Source organism: Salvelinus namaycush, chromosome 13 (assembly GCF_016432855.1).
Source record: "Salvelinus namaycush isolate Seneca chromosome 13, SaNama_1.0, whole genome shotgun sequence".
Classification (NCBI taxonomy): Eukaryota; Metazoa; Chordata; class Actinopteri; order Salmoniformes; family Salmonidae; genus Salvelinus; species Salvelinus namaycush.
Window position 1 is genome coordinate 2194516 of NC_052319.1, and position 25787 is coordinate 2220302.

At 42.0% G+C, this 25787-nt stretch overlaps 1 protein-coding gene across 1 annotated transcript in view; it reads right to left on the reverse strand.

The window, feature by feature from the left end:
- The window catches only part of LOC120058172 (E3 ubiquitin-protein ligase MYCBP2), a 286250-nt gene that overhangs the window by 205535 nt on the left and 54928 nt on the right, over positions 1-25787 (reverse strand). The window contains exons 9-11 of the mRNA XM_039006646.1: positions 25690-25763; positions 2036-2174; positions 1485-1561 (exon numbers count right to left, since the gene is read on the reverse strand). Of these exons, the coding sequence (XP_038862574.1) occupies positions 1485-1561; positions 2036-2174; positions 25690-25763 (290 nt within the window). The remainder of the gene's footprint in view (positions 1-1484; positions 1562-2035; positions 2175-25689; positions 25764-25787) is intronic.

A 25787-nucleotide genomic window follows, 5' to 3' on the forward strand; every position in this document is an offset into this window, starting at 1 on the left:
GTAGATGATAATACAAGTTATACACATGGAATTATAGATATACCTCTCCTTAATGCAACCGCTGTGTCAGATTTCAAAAAAAACTTTACGGAAAAAGCAAACCATGCAATAATCTGAGACGGAGCTCAGAACAATAGCCAAATTAGCCGCCATGGAGTCAACAGAAACCAGAAAATACATGATAAATATTCCCTTACCTTTGATGATCATCAGAATGCACTCCCAGGAATCCCAGGTCCACAATAAATGCTTGATTTGTTCGATAATGTCCGTTAATTATGTCCAATTAGCTACTTTGGTTAGCGCGTTTGGTAAACAATTCAAAATCACGAAGCGCGTCCACTAAAACCTGACGAAATGTCCAAAAGTTCCGTAACAGTCAGTAGAAACATGTCAAACGATGTATTGAATCAATCTTTAGAATGTTGTTAAAATAAATCTTGAATAACATTCCAACCGGAGAATTACATTGACTTCAGATGAGCGATGGAACGGAGCTGCCTCTCACGTGAACGAGCGTGGTCAAAGAATGTTCACCTCATGGCAGTGGTGACTCATTCCTGTCTCCTTCGGCCCCCCTTCACATTAGAGTCATCAGACAAAGTTCTACAGACTGTTGACATCTAGTGGAAGCCGTAGGAAGTGAATACTCATTCAAATTTCGCTGTGATTTCAATGGGATCTTGGTTGAAACTCGACCAGCCTCTTTTTCCACTTCCTGTTTGGATTTTTTCTCAGGTTTTTGCCTGCCATATGAGTTCTGTTATACTCAGACATAATTCAAACAGTTTTAGTAACTGGGACTGAGGAGCAGGCCGTTTACTCTGGGCACCTTTCATCCAAGCTACCCAATACTGCCCCTGCAGCCATAAGAAGTTAAAGGAGCAGTGCACTTTCAGAACCAAATCTGTATTTCGGATATAAATGTTAAAGAAATGTCCAGACACTGAATTTTACAATTTCACTTCATCATGCTCATTTTGCAGTATGGGGGTTTGAATAAAACATGAACAAAAACTCTAAACTTTCCCTGCATGTTGTTTTGAATGAGGTCTTCAATATTCGCAGAACATTCCTGTAATGTTTTAACTCGTCAGACAGAAACAGCCTAGTAGGCTGCGGACACTCAAATAAGGAGATGTGATGCAGAAACTACCTAGCAACCACAGGTCCTCAGTAGAATGGTGCTCTGCATGTCTATTTTTTCATTCAAGTTTTGAAGTGAAATTGTCCTCATTCGAAGGTCCTGTGTCAAGGTCCTCACTATTACAGGAAGACAGCGTGTGTGTGTGTGTGTGTGTGTGTGTGTGTGTGTGTGGCGAGGAAGAACAGAACAAGCAGAGCCCTTGTGTTGCTGGTCACACTCCAAAACTAGGAGTAGCAGATTAATTACCATTTGCTTATTCACCCACACACAAACTACCATTAACATTTTTATGCTGCAGTCACGTGCATCTCAGTTTGTACAATTCTCACGTTCTTACCTTTCCTGAGGCTGTTTTCATCAGAGCAAATTCCCTGCCTGCTCCCAGCAATGCTGCCTCCTCGTCAAACCCCGTACCTGGAAAACACAGACACACACATTTTGATGTATGGACTTCTGCAGAGAAACACATATGCACAAATTCACTGTTAAACAAAGACATTATTGAAACACACAGAGACAGATACACAAACAGACACACATATGGAGACCGGCTCAATGCAATCGCTGGAATGGAATGAATAGAAAGGTAACAAACATGGTTTGCTTTCATTCCATTCCAACCCTTACAATGAGTTTGTCCTCGGTCACTAAATCAACAGTCTCCAGTCTATTAAGCAGTCTCTTAAACCCACACATATGATGACGCCTCATATGCCAATATCTGACAGAGCAAGATGGTGTAGCATAAAGTTTCCCCTAGACGCCGATCTTGGGTCAGTTTTCCATTTTCCCCACTAATGGTTAAGGTTCGGATTGGGGGAGGGGAAGCGGATCCTAGCTCTGTACCAGGGGGAAATTTCACTGCGGAGCACAGTCAGTAGGACTCACTGATGATGTGTAGGTCTTTCTCCAGGTCGAACAGAGAGATGCCGCAGGCATGGAGACACTTTCTGGCCAGTTTCAACTGGAGCTCCTGCTGCAGTGCCGGGTCCGTACTGGTCGCGTATATCCTCACCACAAACCCGTCCTGGGGGAAACATGGCAATGGCTTATTTAGTTCCACATTGAAATATAGCAAGTATGAAGGACACATAGTTTTGAGGTCATACAGAAGCTTGCACTCATGAGCAGGGTAGCAAAATGTCTAACTTCTTCTCAAAATGTCCAGGTTTTCCAGAAATCCTAGTTGAAAGATTCCTGGAATCAGGAGAGAATAAGGAGGAAATCATAATTTCTGAATTACCTGGGATCTTTAAAAAACATTCACGGAATTTTGCAAACCTAGTCCTGAGTAACACACTTGGATGGAAAATTACTGAGGATAATAGAAGACGATATTGCCACTCCTATTTGCCATATTTTCAATTCAAGCCGACTAGAAAGTGTAGTCGGGAATCCAAAGTCATTGGCGGGAATCAGGCTTGGCGGGAATCTAAAGTCATTCCGCTACCTAAGAATAGTAAAGCCCCCTTTACTGGCTCAAATAGCCGACCAATCAGCCTGTTACGAACCCTTAGTCAACTTCTGGAAATAATTGTGTTTGACCAGATACAATGCTATTTTACAGTAAACAAACTGACAAACTTTCAGAACACTTACAGGAAAGGACGTTCAACAAGCACAGCACTTTCAGCCAATCAGCCATTTGTGTGAGAAATTGATAATAAAGATTGTTAGACTTCATTGCGGCTTTTGACGTTATCGATCATAGTCTGCTGCTGGAAAAACCTGTGTGTTGTGGCTTTACACTCCCTGCTATATTGGGGATAAGGAGTTACCTGTCAAACAGAACGCAGAGGGTGTTCTTTAATGGCAGCCTCTCCAACATAATCCAGGTAGAATCTGGAATTCCCCTGGGCAGCTGTCTAGGCCCCTTACTTTTTTCAATCTTTACTAATGACAGGCTTTGAGTAAAGCCAGTGTGTCTATGTATTCAGATGACTTAACACTATACATGTCAGCTACTACAGCATCTAACATGACTGCAACACTTAACAAAATACCTGCAGTTACTTACAGAGTGGGTAGCAAGGAATAAGTTAATCCTAAATATTTCTAAAACTAAAAGCACTGTATTTGGGACAAATCATTCACTAAACCCTAAACCTCAACTAAAACGTGTAATAAATAAATGTGGAAATTGAACAAGTTGTGGTGACTAAACTGCTTGGAGTAACCCTAGATTGTAAACTGTCATGGTCAAAACATATTGATACAACAGTAGCTAAGATGTCCATAATAAAGCACTGCTCTACCTAGTTTTTACCAGGCCCTAGTTGTCGCACCAGGACTACTGTTCAGTCGTCACAAAAAGGGACATTTCAACAAAATAAATTGCAATTGGCTCAGAACGGCATCACGGCTGGCCCTTGGATGTACACAGAGAGCTAATATTTATAATATGCATGTCAATCTCACCTGGCTGAAAGTGGAGGAGGGATTGACTTCATCACTACTTGTATTCATGAGAGGTATTCCACATCAAGTAACAGATGCAAGCAGTACAATTACATTAAAAAAACATAAAAAAACACCTTATGGAACAGTGGGACTGAAGCAGAACAAACACATGCTGCCTTGGCAGCAGCTAATGGGGATCCACAATAAATACAAACACACACTCGCAAAGTCAGGCATCCCTGACATGCAAAGCCCTTTGGATATAATGCTAGAAAATACCGTTTTCAGCACTATGTGTGTATGGAGAAACACCCCTAGCTAGCTACAGCATCAGACCAGAGCACGCGCGCGCGCTCTCATAACTTCCACTGTTGGCAATGTTAGAAATTCTAATAACAGCAATCCAAGTTAAACTAATTGTGACGGTGAAAATCTCATTTTTAAAAATTCATATTCTGTTAACTCATAGACAATGTTGTTGACTCATCCTATACTCATATTTGTGGCGAATGCATAAGTTGGAGAAAAAAACACTTTTTTATGTCATCCTGCTGAGGAGGATGAGCTGGCGAATCAGCGGTCTACTTGCATTCATATTTTTTATTACAGGTTTACGCTGACACCACTCTGTTGTTGGGGTACGCCCACACCATTCCAACACAGAAAGGCTGCTTTTGACATAATTAGCATTTTGTGGAAGTACAACTATTTCACTCATACTGTAGTTACACTGAACAAAAACAAATGCAACCATTTTTTTTAATTACTGAGTTACAATTCATATAAGGAAATCAGTAAATTTAAATAAATTCAATAGGCCCTAATATATGGATTTCACATGACTGGGAATACAGATATGCATCTATTGGTCACAGACACCTTAAACATTATTTTTTTAAAGGTAGGGGCATGGATCAGAAAACCAATCGGTATCTGGTGCCTCATGCAGCGAGACATCTCCTTCGCATAGAGTTGATCAGGCTGTTGATTGTGGCCTGTGGAATGCTGTCCCACTCTTCAATGACTGTGCGAATTTGCTGGATATTGGCGGGAACTGGAACAAGCTGTTGTACACGTTGATCCAGACCATCACAAACATGCTAAATGAGTGACATATCTGGTGAGTATGCAGGCTATTGAAGAACTGGGACATTTTCAGTTTCCGGGAATTGTGTACAGAACCTTGTGACATGGGGCCGTGCATTATCATGCTGAGACATGAGGTGATGGCGGCGGATGAATGGCGCGACATTGGGCCTCAGGATCTTGTAACGGTATCTCTGTGCATTCAAACTGCCATCGATAAAATGCAATTGTGTTCGTTGTCCGTAGCTTATGCCTGCCCATATCATAACCACACCTCCACCGTGGAGCACATTGACATCAGCAAACCGCTCGCACACACGCTGCCTGACATCTGCCCGGTACAGCAGAAACCGGGATTCATCCGTGAACGGCGCACTTCTCCAGCGTGCCAGTGGCAATCGAAGGTGAGCATTTGCCCACTGAAGTCGGTTACGAAGCCGATCTGCAGTCAGGTCAAGACCCAGGTGAGGACTAAGAGCACAAAAATGAGCTTCCCTGAGACTGTTTCTGAACATTTGTGCAGGAATGATTCGGTAGTGCAAACCCACTGTTTCATCAGCTGACCGGGTGGCTGTTCTCAGACGATCCAGCAGGTGAAGAAGCCGGATGTGGAGGTCCTTCCTGGCTGGCGTGATTACATGTGGTCTGCGATTGTGAGGCCTGTTGGACGTACTGCAAAATTCTTTAAAACAACTTATGGTCGAGAAATTAACATTAAATTCTCTGGCAAAAGCTCTGGTGGACATTGCTGCAGTCAGCATGCCAATTGCAGGCTCTCTCAAAACTTGAGACATCTGTGGTAGTGTGTTCTGTGACAAAACTCCATATTTTAGAGTTGCCTTCTATTGGCCACTGCACAAGGTGCACCCGATCATGCACCTGATCATGCTGTTTAATCAGCTTCTTGATATGCCACACCTATCAGGTGGATTTTTTATCTTGACAAAGGAGAAATTCTCGCTAACACGGATGTAAAGAAATTTGTACACAGATTTTGATAGAAATAAGCTTTTTGTGCATATGGAACATTTCTGGGATCTTTTATTTCAGCTCATGAAACATGGGACCAACACTTTACATAATTTTATTCAGTATAGTTATAGGTCATATTTAATCAAAATGTGGAAACATTGGACAGTTACTTGAAATCAAGTTGCCGCCTCATTAATTCTCCTGCCCCCACCCCAAAAATATGTAACGTGAATTCTTAGATTCTCAGTCCACACAAGATATTCTGAGAATTGATTTAGGTTGGGCTGTGCCCGGGCTTAAGTTTGCACAACACTGCATGTTTTGAGTGCAACGCATTGCTGTGTTGAGAGAAAAGTGTGTGCCTTAGATTCTATTTCTATGATCTTTCTCTCACTCTCTGATTTGATAGATGTGAGCCTGCAACTCTCTCCATCTCTCCAGCGGTGCACTTCATTTATTTACAATTATTGAATATGCCAATTAGTTTGATTTTTCTCCGTACTGTTATTAGACACACTATATATACAAAAGTATGTGGACATGGCACTGTCATAGGATCCCACCTTGCCAATAAGTCAGTTCATCAAAGTTCCACCCAGCTAGAGCTGCCCCTGTCAACTGTAAGTGCTGTTATTATGAAGTAGAAATGTCTAGGAGCAACAACAACTAAGCCACAAAACGGTAGGCCACACAAGCTCACAGAACGTGACCGTCGAGTGCTGAAGCACGTAAAAAATAATCTGTCCTCAGACGCAACACTCACTACTGAGTTCTAAACTGCCTCTGGAAGCAACGTCGCCACAAGAACTGTTCATCGGGAGCTTCATTAAATGGGTTTTCATGGCCGATCAGCCGCGCACACAAGCCTAAGATCACCGTGCGCAATGCCAAGCATTGGCTGGAGTGGTGTAAAACTCTACGCTATTAAAGAGCAGTGGAAACGCGTTTTCTGTCGTGAGCCATGATAAGACAGAAGCTGGACTGGGGCCATGGTGGTGTGAAGCTGTACTGTGGGACGACACGGTTCTCCACTGTGCTTTGATTCCTGCTGAGCTGAGCACATACTCTTCTCCCCCTCCTGCTTTTTCCCCTTCCTCCCATCCCATCTCTGTAACCAATCCACTGCCTAGGCCATCCTTCTCCTCTCCCCACCTCCCCTCTCTCGCTCACTTCCCTCTGATTGCCCTTGCCCCCCTTTTTCTGCCTATCTCCCTCCTGCTCTCCTCTGCGGAAAGTAGATTGCTCTTTGCCAGCACTGCTGATGAGAGGAGCATCTCTCCTTCATTTCTCTAATCACACTATCAACCCCACCCTCTTATCCAGGGACTGATCAGATACCCATGCGTAAGGCTTCACAGTTTAAATAAATATCACATCCTCCCCCGCCACTGTATCTCTGCTTACTACTCATGCAACTATAGGCCTGCATCTGCCTGGGAGGATTAACCTCGGAGAGTACGGTCACATGTTGGTTTACTAGCGCTTTCTCCTTATACACACACACACAAAAAAAAAAACACCCCCCTTTCTGTGACCCAACTGTAAGGGGCTCAGATGAAGCAGGGGACAGAGTGACACTTGAGTGAGGCTGGCTGCCTGGGACAGAGGTGGCTAGCATACATCACCAAACAACTCAAGAGAAATGGCTCCCATTAATTCTTTAAGCGGAGGATTTGTGATTTATAGAGTAGGTGTTCGACAGAAAGTGAGTGACAGAGTGAGGAAGAGCAAAAGGGAAAATATTCTGCCCTGTGAATAGGGACCAAGTACTTGTCTGCCATTGAAATCCTTGGGCGGACCGCCTAATTGCTATATTAGAAATGAAGCCCCTTTAAAATTGAGAAAAAAAACATGGCTACCATGACTCCTGAATGACAAATAGTCTTGTACATTGCATTCGGAAAATATTTCCAACCATTTGACTTTTTCCACATTGTTACGTTACAGCCTTATTCTAAAATGGATTAAATTGTTATTTTCCCCCCAATCTACAAAAAATACACCATGACAAAGCAACAAAAGGTTTTTAGAAATGTTTGCAAATTTATTAATAAAAATAACATAATGTCGACTTCTGAAAAGCTTCCCAGTAAAGCATTAAAAACAAATCAAGCAACCCAGAAAAGTGCTACAATTGCCCAACAAATGTATTGGAACAGATGACAATCATATTCTGACCATCTCTGAAACTCACTTCGATAATAGCTTTGATGATACAGTGGTAGGAATACATGGCTACAACATCTACCGAAAAGACAGAAATGCCAACGGGGGCAATGTTGCGGTCCATATTCATAAACACATTCCTGTAAATCTCACGTCAAATACTGTTGAAGTAAAATGGATACAGGTTCATCTGCCTCACCTGAAGCTCATTTTTGTGGGAAGCTGCTATAGACCACCAAGTGCTAACAGTCAGTATCTGGATAACATGTGTGAAATGCTTGATAATGTATGCAATATCAACAGAGAAGTATATTTTCTGGGTGATTTAAATATTGACTGGCTTTCATCAAGCTGCCCACTCAAGAAAAAGCTTCAAAACTATAACCAGTGCCTGCAACCTGGATCAGGTTCACATCTTTACTAATGCTGCAGAAATATGCTTGAAAGCAGTATCCAGATCCATCTGACATATGGCTACTATATTGTGATCACTATCTAGGAAAACCAAAGATCCAAAGGCTGGGCCTAATACGAAGTCATACAATACGTTTTATAGTGATCATTATGTTGACAATGTAAAGAATATTTGCTGGTCTGTGGTGTGTAATGAGGAGCAACCAGACGCTGCACTTAACACATTTATAAAATTGCTTATTCCAGTTACGAATTAAGAAACTGGCTGTAAAAACTTAAATCCCCTTGGATTGATGAGGAATTGAAAAATTGTATAGTTGAGAGGGATGGAGGCAAAAGGTATGGCAAATACAGTTGAAGTCGAACATTTACATACACCATAGCCAAATACATTACAATTCAGTTTAACAATTCCTGACATTTAAAAATTCCCTGTCTTAGGTCAGTTAAGATCACCACTTTATTTTAAAAATGTGACATGTCAGAATAGTAGAGAGAATTATCTATTTCAGCTTTTTTTCTTTCATCACATTCCCAATGGATCAGAAGTTTACATACACTCAATTAGTATTTGGTAGCATTGCCTTTAAATTGTTTAACTTGGGTCAAACGTTTCGGGTAGCCTTCCACAAGCTTCCCACAATAAGTTGGGTGAATTTTGGCCCATTCCTCCTGACAGAGCTGGTGTAACTGAGTCAGGTTTGTAGGCCTCCTTGCTCGCACACACTTTTTCAGTTCTGCCCACAAATTTTCTATAGGGTTGAGGTCAGGGCTTTGTGATGGCCACTCCAATACCTTGACTTTGTTGTCCTTAAGCCATTTTGCCACAACTTTGGAAGTATGCTTGGGGTCATTGTCCATTTGGAAGACCCATTTGCGACCAAGCTTTAACTTCCTGACTGATGTCTTGAGATGTTGCGTCAATATATCCACATAATTTTCATCCTCATGATGCCATCTATTTTGTGAAGAGCACCAGTCCCATCTGCAGCAAAGCACCCCCACAACATGATGCTGCCACCCCCGTGCTTCACGGTTGGGATGGTGTTCTTCGGCTTGCAAGCATCCCCCTTTTTCCTCCAAACATAACGATGGTCATTATGACCAAACAGTTCTATTTTTGTTTCATCAGACCAGAGGACATTTCTCCAAAAAGTACGATCTTTTGCAGTTGCGGTTTGCAGTCTGGCTTTTTTTAATGGTGGTTTTGGAGGCTGCATGGTCCCATGGTGTTTACACTTCCGTACTATTGTTTGTACAGATGAACGTGGTACCTTCAGGCATTTGGAAATTGCTCCAAAGGATGAACCAGACTTGTGGAGGTCTACAATAGTTTCTTAAGTTGTGGCTGATTTCTTTTGATTTCCCCATGATGTCAAGCAAAGAGGCACTGAGTTTGAAGGTAGGCCTTGAAATACATCCACAGATACACCTCCAATTGACTCAAATTATGTCAATTAGCCTATCAAAGCTTCTAAAGCCATGACATCATTTTCTGGAATTGTCCACGCTGTTTAAAGGCACAGTCAACTTAGTGTATGTAAACCTCTGACCCACTGGAATTGTGATACAGTGAATTATAAGTGAAATAATCTGTCTGTAAACAATTGTTGGAAAAATTACTTGTGTCATGCACAAAGTAGATGTCCTAACAGACTTGCCAAAACTTTAGTTTGTTAACAAGAAATAAGTGGAGTGGTTGAAAAATGAGTTAATGACTCCAACCTAAGTGTATGTAAACTTCTGACTTCAACTGTAAGTCTGGCAGCCCAAACTATTGGCAAACGTACAGTAATTTAAGAAATCATGTGACTAAACTAAATAAAAAATAAACTATGAAACAAAAATAAATAATATAAAGAATGATAGTAAAAAGCTTTGGATCACCTTAAATTATATTTTTGGGGAAAAAGCCAACTCATCTCGATCATTCATTGAATCAAAAGGTTCACTCATCACAAAACCCACTGATATTGCAAACTACTTTAATTACTTTTTCATTGTCAAGATAAGAAAACTTAGCCATGACATGCCAGCAACAAACGCTGACACTAACGTTCAAAAGTTTGGGGCCACTTAGAAAATTCCTTGTTTTTGAAAGAAAATTAAAAAAAAATGTCCATTAAAATATCATATTTATCAGAAATACGGTGTAGACATTGTTAATGTTGTAAATGACTATCTACATAGGTGTACAGAGGCCCATTATCAGCCACCATCACTCCTGTGTTCCAATGAAACGTTGTGTTAGCTAATCCAAGTTCACAATTTTAAAAGACCAGCTGGCCTTCTAGGCAGAGTTGCCAATAAAAAGGAAAGATTAAGACGTGACCGAGGAACTTTGCCTAGAAGGCCAGCATCCCGGAGTCACCTCTTCACTGTTGACGTTGAGACTGGTGTTTTGCGGGTACTATTTAATGAAGCTGCCAGTTGAGGACTTGTGAGGCGTCTATTTCTCAAACCAGACACTAATGTTAAATTTAGAATCCTCCAATCCTCTACATATAATTATTGGCGGAGAGTCTAGAAGGCCAGCTGCCAGTTGAGGACTTGTGAGGCATGTGTTTTTCAAACTGTACATTCTAATGTACTTGTCCTCTTGCTCAGTTGTGCACCTGGGCCTCCCACTCCTCTTTCTATTCTGGTTAGAGCCAGTTTGCGCTGTTCTATGAAGGGAGCAGTACACAGCATTGTACGAGATCGTCAGTTTCTTGGTAATTTCTCGCATGGAAGAGCCTTCATTTCTCAGAACAAGAATAGACTGACGAGTTTCAGAAGAAAAGTCTTTGTTTCTAGCCATTTTGAGCCTGTAATCGAACCCACAAATGCTGACGCTACAGATACTTAAATAGTCTAAAGATGGCCAGTTTTATTGCTTCTTTAATCAGACCAACAGTTTTCAGCTGTGCTAACATTGCAAAAGGGTTTTCTAATGATTAGCCTATCAATTAGCAATTAGCCTATTAAAATGATAAACTTGGATTAGTTAACAAAACATGCCATTGGAACACAGGAGTGATGGTCGCTGATTATGGGCCTCTGTACGCCTACGTAGATATTCATTGAAAATATATATATATATTTTTTAAATCTGGCGTTTCCAGCTACAATAGTCATTTACAACATCAACAATGTCTACACTGTATTTCTGATCAATTTGATGTTATTTTAATGTACAAAAAAATGAAATTTCTTTCATAAACAATGACATTTCTAAGTGACCCCAAGCTTTTGAACGGTAGTGTACATCTGACTAAATTATGAAAGACAAGCATTGTCCTTTTGAATTCCATAGAGTTAGTGTGGAAGAGGTGAAAAAATTAGTCTATCAACAATCACAAGCCACCGGGGTCTGACAATATGAATGGAAAATAAATATAATAATAAATAAATATAATAATAATAATGATATTGCCACTCTTATTTGCCAGATCTTCAATTTAAGCCTATTAGAAAGTGTGTGCCCTTAGGCATGGAGGGAAGCAAGTCATTCCGCTACCAAAGAATAGTGAAGCCCCCTTTACTGGCTCAAATAGCCAACCAACCAGCCTGTTACCAACCCTTAGTAGACTTCTGGAAAAAATTGTGCTTGACCAGATACATTGTTAATTTACAGTAAAAATGACAGACTTTCAGCACGTTTATAGGGAAGGACATTCAACAAGCACAGCACTTAAATGACTGATGATTGCCTCCCGAGGCATTCGCAGTGCTAGCTGTGCCACTAGAGATTCTGGTTCGAGTCCAGGCCCCAGCCGGCTGCGACCGGGAGACCCATGGGACGGCGCACAATTGGCCCAGCGTCATCCGGGTTAGGGGAGGATTTGGAACAGGGATGTTCTTGTCCCATCGCGCACTAGCAACTCCTGTGGCGGGCCGGGCACAATGCACGCTGACACGGTCGCCAGGTGTACGGTGTTTCCTACGACACATTGGTGCAGCTGGCTTCCAGGTTAAGTGGGCTTTGTGTCAAGAAGCAGTGTGGCTTGGCTGGGTTGTGTTTCGGAGGACGCACGGCTCTTGATCTTCGCTTCTTCCGAGTCTGTACAGGAGTTGCAGCGATGGAACACTAACTACCAATTGTATATCACCATTTTTTTTATGACTGATTTATGGCTGAGAGAATTTGATAAAAAGATTGTGGGGGCTGTTTTGTTAGACTTCAGTGCGGCTTTTGACATTATTGATCATAATCGCTGCTGGAAAAACATTGATGGGTTCTGAGTCCTAAACTTATATTGTTAATTATTATTAACTACATGTTTGCAGGCACTGAAAATGGTGGAGAAAGTTTGTTAAATGTTAAGGAAGGGGGCCGAGGTAAGGTCAGGTCACAATAAGGGAGAAGGAACAGTTTATTCCCCACATATCACTTAACTTCCTGCCAAGCAATGAAGACGTAATGTTTAGAGAAAAGGAGTAGATTGGTGTATATATACACCCACTGGAAATGTGTCTGTTCAGCTGATCGAACCTTTGGGCGAAAAAACTTGGATTGAGCTTTCATAGTTGTCCGTCAGTTTTTTATTTTGTTATTTAGAACCTATAACGGTTGGCATTGTCGACAGGTTTCACCACGATTTTTAGTCAAACCAGAGTCCAGATCAGTGGAGCAGGATCCGGCACAACAAACAAGGTAGGTACAGTTCCTATACCCTCATTTTGACATCTTGGGGAGATGAGAATCGTAGGCTGAAAAATAATACGGACCTAAACACCCTGAGCTTATTCAGTAGTCCCATTGTATTATGACCGGTCGTAGATTGATGGAATAGTTTAAGTCCAGGAAGGTACGCCCGAGCAGGTTGGTACCTGTAGAGGTTAAGTCCTAGGGGGTAAATCCCAGGTGAGGTTGGTTCCCTACTAAACCTGTAACGGGGGTGAAAGCCCAGTCGCAGTGTCCGTGAGGCCGTAGGGTAGGTGTGTGGGTATAAATGTTTGAACAAGAGTCGTCTGTAGTAACAGTAGCAATAAGAGAGAGGTTGGTCCAAGCAAAATTGGAACAGATTAGGTGAATGGATAGACAAGTGTTATTCAGCACCAATTGTGTACAGTGGAGTGACCAAATTTAATAGCCTAAGCTGTTACTACTTAACGCCGTTGGGAAGTGACACTGAGTCAATAATAACTGAGATGGCTTCTAGTGGCCAGGACACTCCCGGGGAGGGAGGAGTAGAGAGAGAAAATGTTACAACTGCCTTAGAGGCACTAAAAAATGCATATGATCAGCACCAAGAACCAAATAAATGGAGGGGAAAATTAGCTGAAATCGACAAAGTTGGTACACATTTCCCGGTAGATGGCAGGTTTAAAACCAGCCAAGAGTGTATGGATGCAATCGTAGTGTGGAACACTGAAATCAGAGAACGGTCCAGACCACAATACGCAGGCAGCCTAACCACGGCATTTTATCAGCAGCGGATAAAACTGGAAAAAGAGAAAGAGACATGCGAGGTAAAAATGGAGCAGGCAGTAGACAAGTGTGAGGCGACGAATAAAAAACTAGGCATATCCGAAGGGCATGCGCAGAGATTAGATGAACAGAAACAAGAATTGGCTAATGCGCAAGAAAAGAGTCAACACCTAAATCAAGAAATATAGAACGCCCTTGAGGATAGGCAAAGTTATGCTTCAACAGTATCAGAATACGTGTGGAGTATATGCAATTGCCACACCGCCGTTCGCACCATGCTATAAGGTAAAATAGGTTACAACATGGTGGGCCACCATTATACCACTCTCTTAAAGAGGAAAAAGAGCAATACGGGTTGCGAAAGGCAGAGTACAGGCACATTACGAGTCCGGACATAGTAGTCCCGGACTGGATAGTGGATCAGCATGATCCAGGTAATCATTGAGAGGTGCAACCAGTACGAAAAAACACGCGACCCCGGTAACATATTATCCGGGACAAAAAGTACCAGGGGAGTACAACCCTATTCCAGATGACGCGCAGCCCCAAGTACGGCTACAAATTCAGCATCACCATCACCCACTAAGCGTGAGCGAGATGCATAGTATTATGAAAGAGGCACCGGATCCAGTGAGGGAGGGACAGGAATTCATCAGTTTCTTGAGGAGATGGGGTATAATTTTTGGGTTTCATGCTGGTGACTACGATCATATTGTACACTCGCTTTTGCCCAGGGCTATGTTGTCAACACTCGCACATAGATATCGAACGTCGGCTTGGTCCTCGGGACGCAAAGCAGCAAATTACAAAATTGAGGGATTCTTAACTACAGTTGGGAATGTATTGTTTCGACCAGATGAGTAAAATTTGTAATTGTACTCAGGGTCCGAAATAAGGAATACGCAATTACGTGGCTCGGATGGATGAAGCATTACGTACTAATCTGACAATGGGGGATAGATATGATCAAAATGCAGGAATTTGTACGTCAGCTTTGATGGCATGTTTGAAACCTGTTATCAAAACGGCTATTACGGCAGTAGTGCATCAGCATTCTCACTGGGATGAAATAGTACAAGCAGTGTTGAGAGTGGAATCTAATTCTATTAACTCCGCAGTTGTACGAGTGCTGCCACAGTGAAAGTCACTAACAGTGGTTTCGATGGCCAAGGTAAGACAAAGAAACAGGCAGGAAAGGGTAGTGAAACTGTGCTAAGGCACAGGGGGTTAGCTCCCTGTTTTAGATCTACGGCTATCGGTCATTTGAAAAATTTGTTTAGAGTGGTATTGGAGCCTACTGCTCCCGCTGCATTCGGGGGGGATGTTGAGACGCAAGCATTTGCATCTTTGTCAAAACAGCAACAAACCCCCTTGAAAGCAGTGGAATAGCAAAATGTTACATAGCCGTGTATGGCCTCGGTTCAATCAATAGTGGTTCATAGGGATGACGGGTTCTATGTGAAAGGGGATGTAGGAGGCCACGTTTCACATAACTTTCTAATAGATACCGGCAATCAAATATCACTGATTCCTTACGATGACAAATTGGCTAAATTTGCGACAGGAAAAACACATTTAGCGGTGTAACAGGGGCACAAACTAAGGCGATACAGCTTTTACCTATGTCGTTGAACATTGGTTCAGTAATGATACCAGGATATTTTTAAATGGCGACAGGTGTAGAACCGATTATGGGATTGGATAATCTTTGCGAAATGCCGGGAGAATGGATTCTAAAAGGTAACAAATTAAAAGTGTCAGTAAGAACGGCGAAAGCAAAACAATTGTTGTTTCAGGACCATCTGATGTGGGCAAAAGACGCATTAGATTGCGGTCTGATCAAAGGTTGCAAGCCTTTTGTGGTTGAGGGAGAACCACCGCCACCAATGAGGCAATACCCTATTAAACCAGAGGCTGAGAAATCAGTTGTGGAGGATATTCCAATATCACTTGAACGTGGCATAGCGGTACACGGACCAGCTCGATGCAACAGCTTTTTATTCCCAGTGAAAAGGGGACTAAAATGGCGTATTACTGTGGATATTTGACGCCATAAACAAACATGCATTGAAAATCACACCAGTGGTAGCAGATTTGGCAGACCTATTGGCATCTATTCCCTCAGACTCAGAATGGTACAGTGTGTTAGACATGAAAATGTGATTTCGGTCAGTGCCTGTGGCTGAGGAGTCACGACACTGGTTTGGGTTCTGTTGCCAGGGGAAGCAATATACGTGGGCTAGGGCACCGGTGGGATTTACAAATAGTCCAACTTTGTATCACGCAGCATTGAAACAATCGCTAAAAGGGTGTAAATGTGAGGGTTCTTTGTTGGTACAATGCATAGACGATTTGTTATTGTCAAAAGATGAATAAACTCATGCGAGACCTTACCACATTAGTAAACTATTTGGCAGAGCAGAGTCACAAAGCATCATTTGAGAAAGCACAACTAACGAAACAAGACTTAACATATTTGGGGGTTTCGATTTCTCAAGGCAAGAAACACATTACACGTGATCGAGTAGAAACAATGCGTTCTTTGGCATGGCCAAACTCCTCGCACACTCAGGAAAACCCTAGCAGTTTTCAATTTTGTGAGAAATTTTATTTCGTCATTCTCTGAAATTGCTGAGCCACTTAGAGTTGAAGAAAGGCGGGGGGAAGGGTCCCAATGAAAGGATAGAGGAGTCAAGAGTGTGAGGAAACGTTTGTCGCGCTAAAGAAGCAATTGTGTCAAGCGCCAGCATTGGGGATACCAAACCTAAAATTACCTATTAAAATGTCTGTTCATGAACATGAAGGACAATGAGTAAATCGTTAGACTCGGTGGCGAGAGGAATGCCACATGGAAAAGTCCACAGACCCACTCCAAAAGGCTTTCGGAGCCATCATCGACTCAGTGGGTTTTGTCCAACATGTCTCCGGACCTACTCACTGCCACAGTCATACTCTAGACCTAGTTTTGTCCCATGGAATAAATATTGTGGATCTTAATGTTTTTCCCCATAACCCTGGACTATCAGAACACCATTTTAAACGTTTGCAATCGCAACAATCTACTCAGACCCCAACCAAGGATCATCAAAAGCTGTGCTATGAATTCTCAGATAACCCAAAGATTCCTAGATGCCCTTCCAGACTCCCTCCACCTACCCAAGGACGTCAGAGTACAAAAATCAGTTAACCTTTTTGGGCTAGGGGGCAGTATTCGGAATTTCGTATAACTGACGTGCCCAAAGTAAACTGTTACTCAGGCCCAGAAGCTAGGATATGCATATAATTGGAAGCATTGGATAAACACACTGAAGTTTCTAAAACTGTTAAAATAATGTCTGTGAGGATAACAAAACTGATATGGCAGGCGGAAAATCCATCCAGGAAATGGGATTTTTTGATGCGAGTGGTTTTCCATTGAAAGCCTATTGACTATATAGGGGTTTAGCACCCAGATTGCAGTTCCTATGGCTTCCACTAGATGTCAAGTCTTTAGACATGGTTTCAGGCTTGTTTTTTGAAAAACTACAAAGAATAAGACTGAATACGCTACTGTCCGATTGAAATATTATCGATTACTTAGATAATTGACAACCTGAGGATTAATTATAAACATCGTTAAACATGTTTCAACAAACTTTACTGGTACTATTAGGATGTATTCGTCTTCATGTTTTGACCGCCTTTGAGCCAGTGGATTACTGAACAAAACGCGGCAACAAAACAGAGTTTTTGGGATATGAAGAGGGACTTTATCGAACAAAACAAACATTTGTGCAGCTGGGACCCTTTGGATTGCCAACAGAGGAAGATCTTCAAAGGTAAGTGATTTATTGTATCGCTATTTCTGACTTTCGTGACGCCTCTGCTTGGTTGGAAAATGTTTGTATGCTTTTCTAAGCAGGGCACTGTCCTCAGATAATCGCATGTTATGCTTTCACCATAAAGCCTTTTTGAAATCTGACAAAGCGGCTGGATTAACAACAAGTTAATCATTTAACCGAATTATAACACTTGTATTTTCATTAATGTATATTATTACTATTTTTGTAATTTGAATTTGGCGCTTGCAATTTCACCGAATGTTGTCGAGGTGGGAACATAGCGTCCCAATGAGCCGAAAGAAGTTAACCACATAACTGAGGAACTAAATTTAACCATGCGTAACACCCTAGAGGCAGTCGCACCCCTAAAAAGAAATAACAGTTGTCAAAAGAAACTAGCTCCCTGGTATACAGAAAATACCCGAGCCCTGAAGCAAGCTTCCAGAAAATTGGAACGGAAATAGCGTTACACCAAACTGGAAGTCTTCCGACTAGTCTTCCACTGCTGCTCGATCATCCTATTATTCCAACTTAATTGAGATAATTAAATAATAATAAATATTTTTGATAATGTCGCAAAGCTAACTAAAAAGCACCATTCCCCAAGAGAGGATGGCTTTCACTTCAGCAGTGATAAATTCATGAACTTCTTCTTAAAGATCAAGATCATTAGAAAGCAAATTATGGACTCCTCTTCAGTTGTCCTGAGTCTGCACAACACTGCCATATAATATAATACTATATCTCTTGACACATTGATGAAAAGAATCATGGCCTCTAAACCTTCAAGCTGCATACTGGACCCAATTCCAACTAAACTACTAAAATAACTGCTTCCTGTGCTTGGCCCTCCTATGTTGAATATAATAAACAGCTCCCTATCCCCCGGATGTGTACCAAACTCACTGAAAGTGGCAGAAATAAAACCGCTCTTGAAAAAGCCAAACCTTGACCCACAAAATATAAAAAACAAAAATCAGCCTATATCGAATCTCCCATTCCTCTCATCAACAATTTTAGAAAAAGCTGCTGCGCAGCAACTCACTGCATTCCTGAAGACAATTTATACTAAATACTTCAGTCTGGTTTTAGACCTCATCATAGCACTGAGACTGCACTAGTGAAGGTGGTAAATGGCCTTTTAATGGCGTCAGACCAAGGCTCTGTATCTGTCCTCGTGCTCCTAGACCCTCGTGCTGCTTTTGATACCATCGATCACCACATTCTTTTGGAGAGATTGGAAACTTAAACTGGTCTACATGGACAAGTTCTGGCCTGGTTTAGATCTTATCAGTCGGAAAGAAATCAATTTGTCTCTGTGGATGGTTTGTCTTCTGACAAATCAACAGGAAATCGGTTAGCCTCAAGGTTCGGTAGCCTCAAGGTTCCTTTTTAGGTCCACTATTGTTTTCACTATATATTCTACCTCTTGGTGATGTCATTCGGAAACACAATGTCAACTTTCACTGCTATGCGGACGATACACAGCTGTACATTTCGATGAAACATGGTGAAGCCCCAAAATTGCCCTCCCTGGAAGCCTGTGTTTCAGACATAAGGAAGTGGATGGCGGCAAGTTTTTTTTACTTTTAAACTCAGACAAAACAGAGATGCTAGTTCTAGGTCCCAAGAAACAAAGAGATCTTCTATTGGATCTGACAATTAATCTTGAAGGTTGTACAGTCATCTCAAATAAACCTAAAGGACCTGGAAGTTACTCTGGACCATGATCTCTCTTTTGACGAACATGAAGATTATTTCAAGGACAGCTTTATTCCATCTTCGTAACATTGCAAAAATCTGAAACTTATGAAAAATTAATAATAATAATATGCAGAAAAATGTATCCATGCTTTTGTCACTTCTAGATTAGACTACCGCAATGCTCTACTTTCCGGCTACCTGGATAAAGCACTAAATACACTTCAGTTAGTGCTAAACACGGCTGCAAGAATCTTGACTAGAACCAAATACTTTGATCATATTACTCCAATACTAGCCTCTCTACACTGGCTTCCTGTTAAGGTTAGGGCTAATTTCAAGGTTTTACTGCTCACCTACAAAGCATTACACGGGCTTGCTCATACCCGTCTTACTGACTTGGTCCTACCGTACATACCTACACGTACATACCTACACGTACGCTACGGTCACAAAACGCAGGCCTCCTTACTGTCCCTAGAATTTCTAAGCAAACAGCTGGAGGTAGCGCTTCCTCCTATAGAGCTCCAGTTTTATGGAATGGTCTGCCTGTCCATGTGAAAGACGCAGACTCGGTCTCGACCTTTAAGTCTTTATTGAAGACTCATCTCTTCAGTAGGTCCTATGATTGAGTGTAGTCTGGCCCAGGGGTGTGAAAATGAACGGAAAGGCACTGGAGCGACGAACCGCCCTTGATGTCTCTGCCTGGCCGGTTCCCCTCTCTCCAATGGGATTCTCTGCCTCTAACCCTATTACGGGGGCTGAGTCACCGGCTTACTGGTGCTCTTTCATGCGTCCCTTGAGTGGGTTGAGTCACTGACGTGATGTTCCTGTCCAGGTTGGCGTCCTCCTCGGGTTCGTACCGTTGGGGAGATCTTCGAGGGCTACACTCGGCCTTGTCTCAGAGTAGTAGGTTGGTGGTTGAAGACATCCCTCTAGTGGTGTGGGGGCTGTGCTTTGGCAAAGTGGGTGGGGTTATATCCTGCCTGTTTGGCCCTGTCCGGGGGTATCGTCGGACAGAGCCACAGTGTCTCCTGACCCCTCCGGTCTCAGCCACCAGTATTTATGCTGCAATAGTTTGTGTGTCGGGGGGCTAGGGTCGGTCTGTTATATTTCTCCTGTCTTATCCGGTGTCCTGTGTGAATTGAAGTATTCTCTCTCTCTACTACCTGGCCTGTTGACTCCTTGCTGTCCCCAGTCCACCTGCTGCTGCTCCAGTTTCAACTGTTTTGTTTGCAGCTATGGAACCCTGACCTGTTCACCGGACGTGCTACCTTGTCCCGGACCTTCTGTTTTCGACTCTCTCTACCGCACCTGCTGTCTCGAACTCTGAATGATCGGCTATGAAAAGCCAACTGACATTTACCCCTGAGGTACTGTCCTGTTGCACCCTCGACAACGACTGATTACTATTATTTTCTGACCCTGCTGGTCATCTGTGAACATTGGAACATCTTGGCCATGTTCTGTTATAATCTCCACCCGGCACAGCCAGAAGAGGACTGGCCACCCCTCAGAGCCTGGTTCCTCTCTAGGTTCCGACCTTTCTAGTGAGTTTTTCCTAGCTTCTACATCTGCATTGCTTGCTGTTTGGGATTTTAGGCTGGGTTTCTGTACAGCACTTTGAGACCTGAAAACAGCTGTACAGAGACTCCCCCATCCAACCTGACTGAGCTTGGGAGGATCTGCAGAGAAGGGAGAAACTCCCCAAATACAGGGGTGCCAAGCTTGTAGCGTCATACTGAGGAAGACTCCAGGCTGTAATCGCTGCCAAAGGTGCTTCAACAAAATACTGAGTCAAGGATATGAATACTTTTGAAAAAAGTTCTAAAAACCCATTTTTGCTTTGTCATTATGGGGTATTGTGTGTAAATGGATGAGGGAATTATTATTTTTTTTAAATACATTTTAGTATAAGACTAACATAAAATGTGGGAAAAGTCAAGGGCTCTGAATACTTTCCGAATGCACTGTATATGGTTGATTCATGAGCATACATGAACACACAGGCTTTGATTTATGCCAGTGGCAGGTCATTGGTAAAAAATGTAAGACTAGACTGCTGCCCTGCGTTACGTCACACCCTACATGTTTGGCATTGGAGGCGCTTCCGTTAAAGAAAACTGTTTTCAATATCATTGATCTTGACTTCATAATACAGTTTCATCTTTTTGTTGATTAGTCACATAATTTTTCAATTTGTAGTAAGTGCGCCAGTCAGATGTGCAGCCAGGCTTATTAGCCACTCCTTTTGCCCCATCTCTTTCAGCCATACAGTTTTTCAATTCCTCATCATTATATGGAGCCTTAACAGTTCTAACAGTCAGTTTCTTAACAGGTGCATGTCAATCAATAATTGGAAGAAGCAATTTCATAAATTCATCAAGTGCAGAGTCTATAATTATTAATCATTATTATATAATTATTAATCACAAAAACAAATGGTTTTAACATCATCCATATAAGAGTCACAGCAAGATATTTTGCATGATCTCTTATACACTATTTTAGGCCCAGCTTTTGGAACTTTGGCTTTCCTGGATATAGGCACTATATGTGACCTGGATTCTGTCCTATGTAGCAAGATTTGAAATGGTGTTTTTTAAATTGTATAAAAGTAGACTCAGAGAAAATGGTATATCATACACTGCAGTTGAGGAACAATGGGAAGGCAGTTCTGCTTTGAAAGTTGATCAACTTGTAAGTCCACTTTTGGGAATATGGCCCATGAATGTTTTGGTACACCTACTGGAAAGCTCTGCTTTATCTATACCCATTCAGCATCGTTTACACCCTAGCTCAACCCATCTCTTTAAGGATTCACATGTGAGGCAATGTGCTAAACAGAGTGTGCAGTAAACGCCCAAAGACTTCAAGACTAAAAGTGGCAAAAGTAGTAGTCTACAATAAGGAAAAACTCCAGGTAAAAATATATATTTTTAAAATGTATATAGCCCTTCTTACATCAGCTGATATATCAAAGTGCTGTACAGAAACCCAGCCTATAATCCCAAAAAGCAAGCAATGCAGGTGTAGAAGCACGGTGGCTAGGAAAAACTCCCTAGAAAGGCCAAAACCTAGGAAGAAACCAGGCTATGAGGGGTGGCCAGTCCTCTTCTGGCTGTGCCGGGTGGAGATAAAAATACACTTTATATAGTCCTTGGCCTATATCCTAATCTGAATTTGGTGCAGGTCACGTTGTTCTTCACATTACCGTCTCTTGTAAACACACACTATATCAAATAAAATCTATTAAGTGTATTTGTCACATGCACAGGATACAGAAGGTGTAAACGGTACAGTGAAATGGTTTCTTGCATATTTGCATAGTCGCAATATCAAAAAAAGAAAGTGTCCATATAAAAATATTTTAAATTATTAGATGCTTACCCAGACATACTTTGATGGATCATGTGAAAGAAATGTTATAACCACCCCCAGCCACATCTAGCTAAGTGGATGGGTCACTACTGTCTAGACATGTACACATGTTCCTTAAATACAATAGATGGCCGTAAACACCCCCAGACACACCTGGCTAATTTGATGGGTCATGTAATCATCTGGCGAAGTGGATTATTTTGTTTGGACATGTAGCTAGCTAGCTAAACAATGAACCAGCATAATCCCAACTCCTTCTACTACCATCAATAAAAACTAATTGTCATAGCTGTAGTATGAATCTGCAGGTAGCTAAAGCTAACCAACTAGGTTACATTTTAGCTAGTAAAGTAAAGTATAACTAGAAATGCAAATGGTTTTCTGTTCCCCTTATATGAACTGTAACTTAGTAAAATCTTTGAAATTGTTGCGTTTATATTTTTGTTCAGTGTAGCTAACATGACTATGATTGTGCCTTTGGCTGCTGGACAATGAAAGAAAGTTGATATAAAATAATTGCCTCCATGAATATGGTCTGATTTTGGCTAGGCTACTTTGGTAAGACGAGCCTCATAACATGCGTCAAAACAATCAGTTTTCTAACAATTAAGCATATGTTTTCAAAATGCATAGCTGCCTCCAGCTCATTGCAAAGCGATGTGCGACGTGCGCTGATGAAGCCTGCCATCCATTGCCTTTTGATTTTTGCGATGCTGAAGAAGCATCTCTCGAACTGTCTGACAGACTTTCAACTCAAAGGCTCTGTATCTGTGTGCCTACACAAGCGTCAAAACCAACATTTATTCAAATGTGTTTTTTTCCCTGCCAAGAAGTTTCCTTTTAAATAACTTGCAGAACACACACTTTGTGACATTGTCATGTAGCATTAATCCATTCCTGTGTCACTTTAATTGGACTAAGAAGACGCACCTTATGACACTGTCAAGAAGCATTATGACCATCATAATCATATAAGCCAGATAGGCCGATCATGTATATGCCTTTATGTCAGTCATCAGTCAAAAAAAGGTGCCTTGTCCTGCTCCTGAAAAAAAATATATACAGTGGGGATTACAAGTATTTGATAACCTGCAAAATCGGCAGTGTTTCCTACTTACAAAGCATGTAGAGGTCTGTAATTTTTATCATAGGTACACTTCAACTGTGAGAGACGGAATCTAAAACAAAAATCCAGAAAATCACATTGTATGATTTTTAAGTAATTAATTTGCATTTTATTGCATGACATAAGTATTTGATACATCAGAAAAGCAGAACTTAATATTTGGTACAGAAACCTTTGTTTGCAATTACAGAGATCATACGTTTCCTGTAGTTCTTGACCAGGTTTGCACACACTGCAGCAGGGATTTTGGCCCGCTCCTCCATACAGACCTTTTCCAGATCCTTCAGGTTTCGGGGCTGTCGCTGGGCAATACGGACTTTCAGCTCACTCCAAAGATTTTCTATTGGGTTCAGGTCTGGAGACTGGCTAGGCCACTCCAGGACCTTGAGATGCTTCTTACGAAGCCACTCCTTAGTTGCCCTGGCTGTGTGTTTCGGGTCGTTGTCATGCTGGAAGACCCAGCCACGACCCATCTTCAATGCTCTTACTGAGGGCAGGAGGTTGTTGGCCAAGATCTCGCGATACATGGCCCCATCTATCCTCCCCTCAATACGGTGCAGTCGTCCTGTCCCCTTTGCAGAAAAGCATCCCCAAAGAATGATGTTTAAACCTCCATGCTTCACAGTTGGGATGGTGTTCTTGGGGTTGTACTCATCCTTCTTCCTCCAAACACGGCGAGGGGAGTTTAGACCAAAAAGCTCTATTTTTGTCTCATCAGACCACATGACCTTCTCCCATTCCTTCTCTGGATCATCCAGATGGTCATTGGCAAACTTCAGACGGGCCTGGACATGCGCTGGCTTGAGCAGGGGGACCTTGTGTGCGCTGCAGGATTTTAATCCATGATGGCGTAGTGTGTTAATGGTTTTCTTTGCGACTGTGGTCCCAGCTCTCTTCAGGTCATTGACCAGGTCCTGCCGTGTAGTTCTGGGCTGATCCCTCACCTTCCTCATGATCATTGATGCCCCACGAGGTGAGATCTTGCATGGAGCCCCAGACCGAGGGTGATTGACCGTCATCTTGAACTTCTTCCATTTTCTAATAATTGCGCCTTCTCACCAAGCTGCTTGCCTATTGTCCTGTAGCCCATCCCAGCCTTGTGCAGGTCTACAATTTTATCCCTGATGTCCTTACACAGCTCTCTGGTCTTGGCCATTGTGGAGAGGTTGGAGTCTGTTTGATTGAGTGTGTGGACAGGTGTCTTTTATACAGGTAACGAGTTCAAACAGGTGCAGTTAATACGGGTAATGAGTGGAGAACAGGAGGGATTCTTAAAGAAAAACGAACAGGTCTGTGAGAGCCGGAATTCTTACTGGTAGGTAGGTGATCAAATACTTATGTCATGCAATAAAATGCAAATTAATTACTTAAAAATCATACAATGTGATTTTCTGGATTTTAGATTGCGTCTCTCACAGTTGAAGTGTACCTATGATAAAAATGACAGACCTCTACATGGTTTGTAAGTAGGAAAACCTGCAAAATCGGCCGTGTATCAAATACTTGTTCTCCCCACTGTATTTGTCACATGCGCCCAATACAACAGGTGTAGACAACACTGTGAAATGCTTACTTACAAGCCCTTACCCAACAATGCATTTAAAGAAATAGGAGGTAAGAAAATATGTACTAAACGAACTAAAGTAATAAATAAAAGAACAATAACGAAGCTATATACAGGGGGTACCGGTACTGAGTCAATGTGCGGTGGTACAGGTTAGTTGAGGTCATTTGAACATGTATTCTGTGTTATGACGCAGGGTTTCAAGTAAAGTGTTACCAAATAGTTTCATCCTGAAGTAGTCTGACCGCCCACAGCATGAAAAATACTGACCATGCCGTTATCATCTCTGTCGGGGCTAGCTGCTCTCTGCATTATAGTATAATAGAAATCTCAGACAGGACTTCAGACTGGGTTTGTAGCCATTTAAGGAGTGGGAGTTGTTGGTACATATTGGCCCTATCCACTCCTCTCTCTCAAGAAGAAAAGAATGGAAGAAAACGTTAGCGCCCCTAGAGTAGGTAGGTAGGTGTGTGTGTATGAGAGAATGAGGAGACTCACATCTTTGCAGGCAGCAATCTGGTTGATGTACTCTCCGTCAGTGAAGACTATGTTCTGTCCGTCTGCCTGCAGGCCTATGGAGAGGAGAGAGTGAGCAA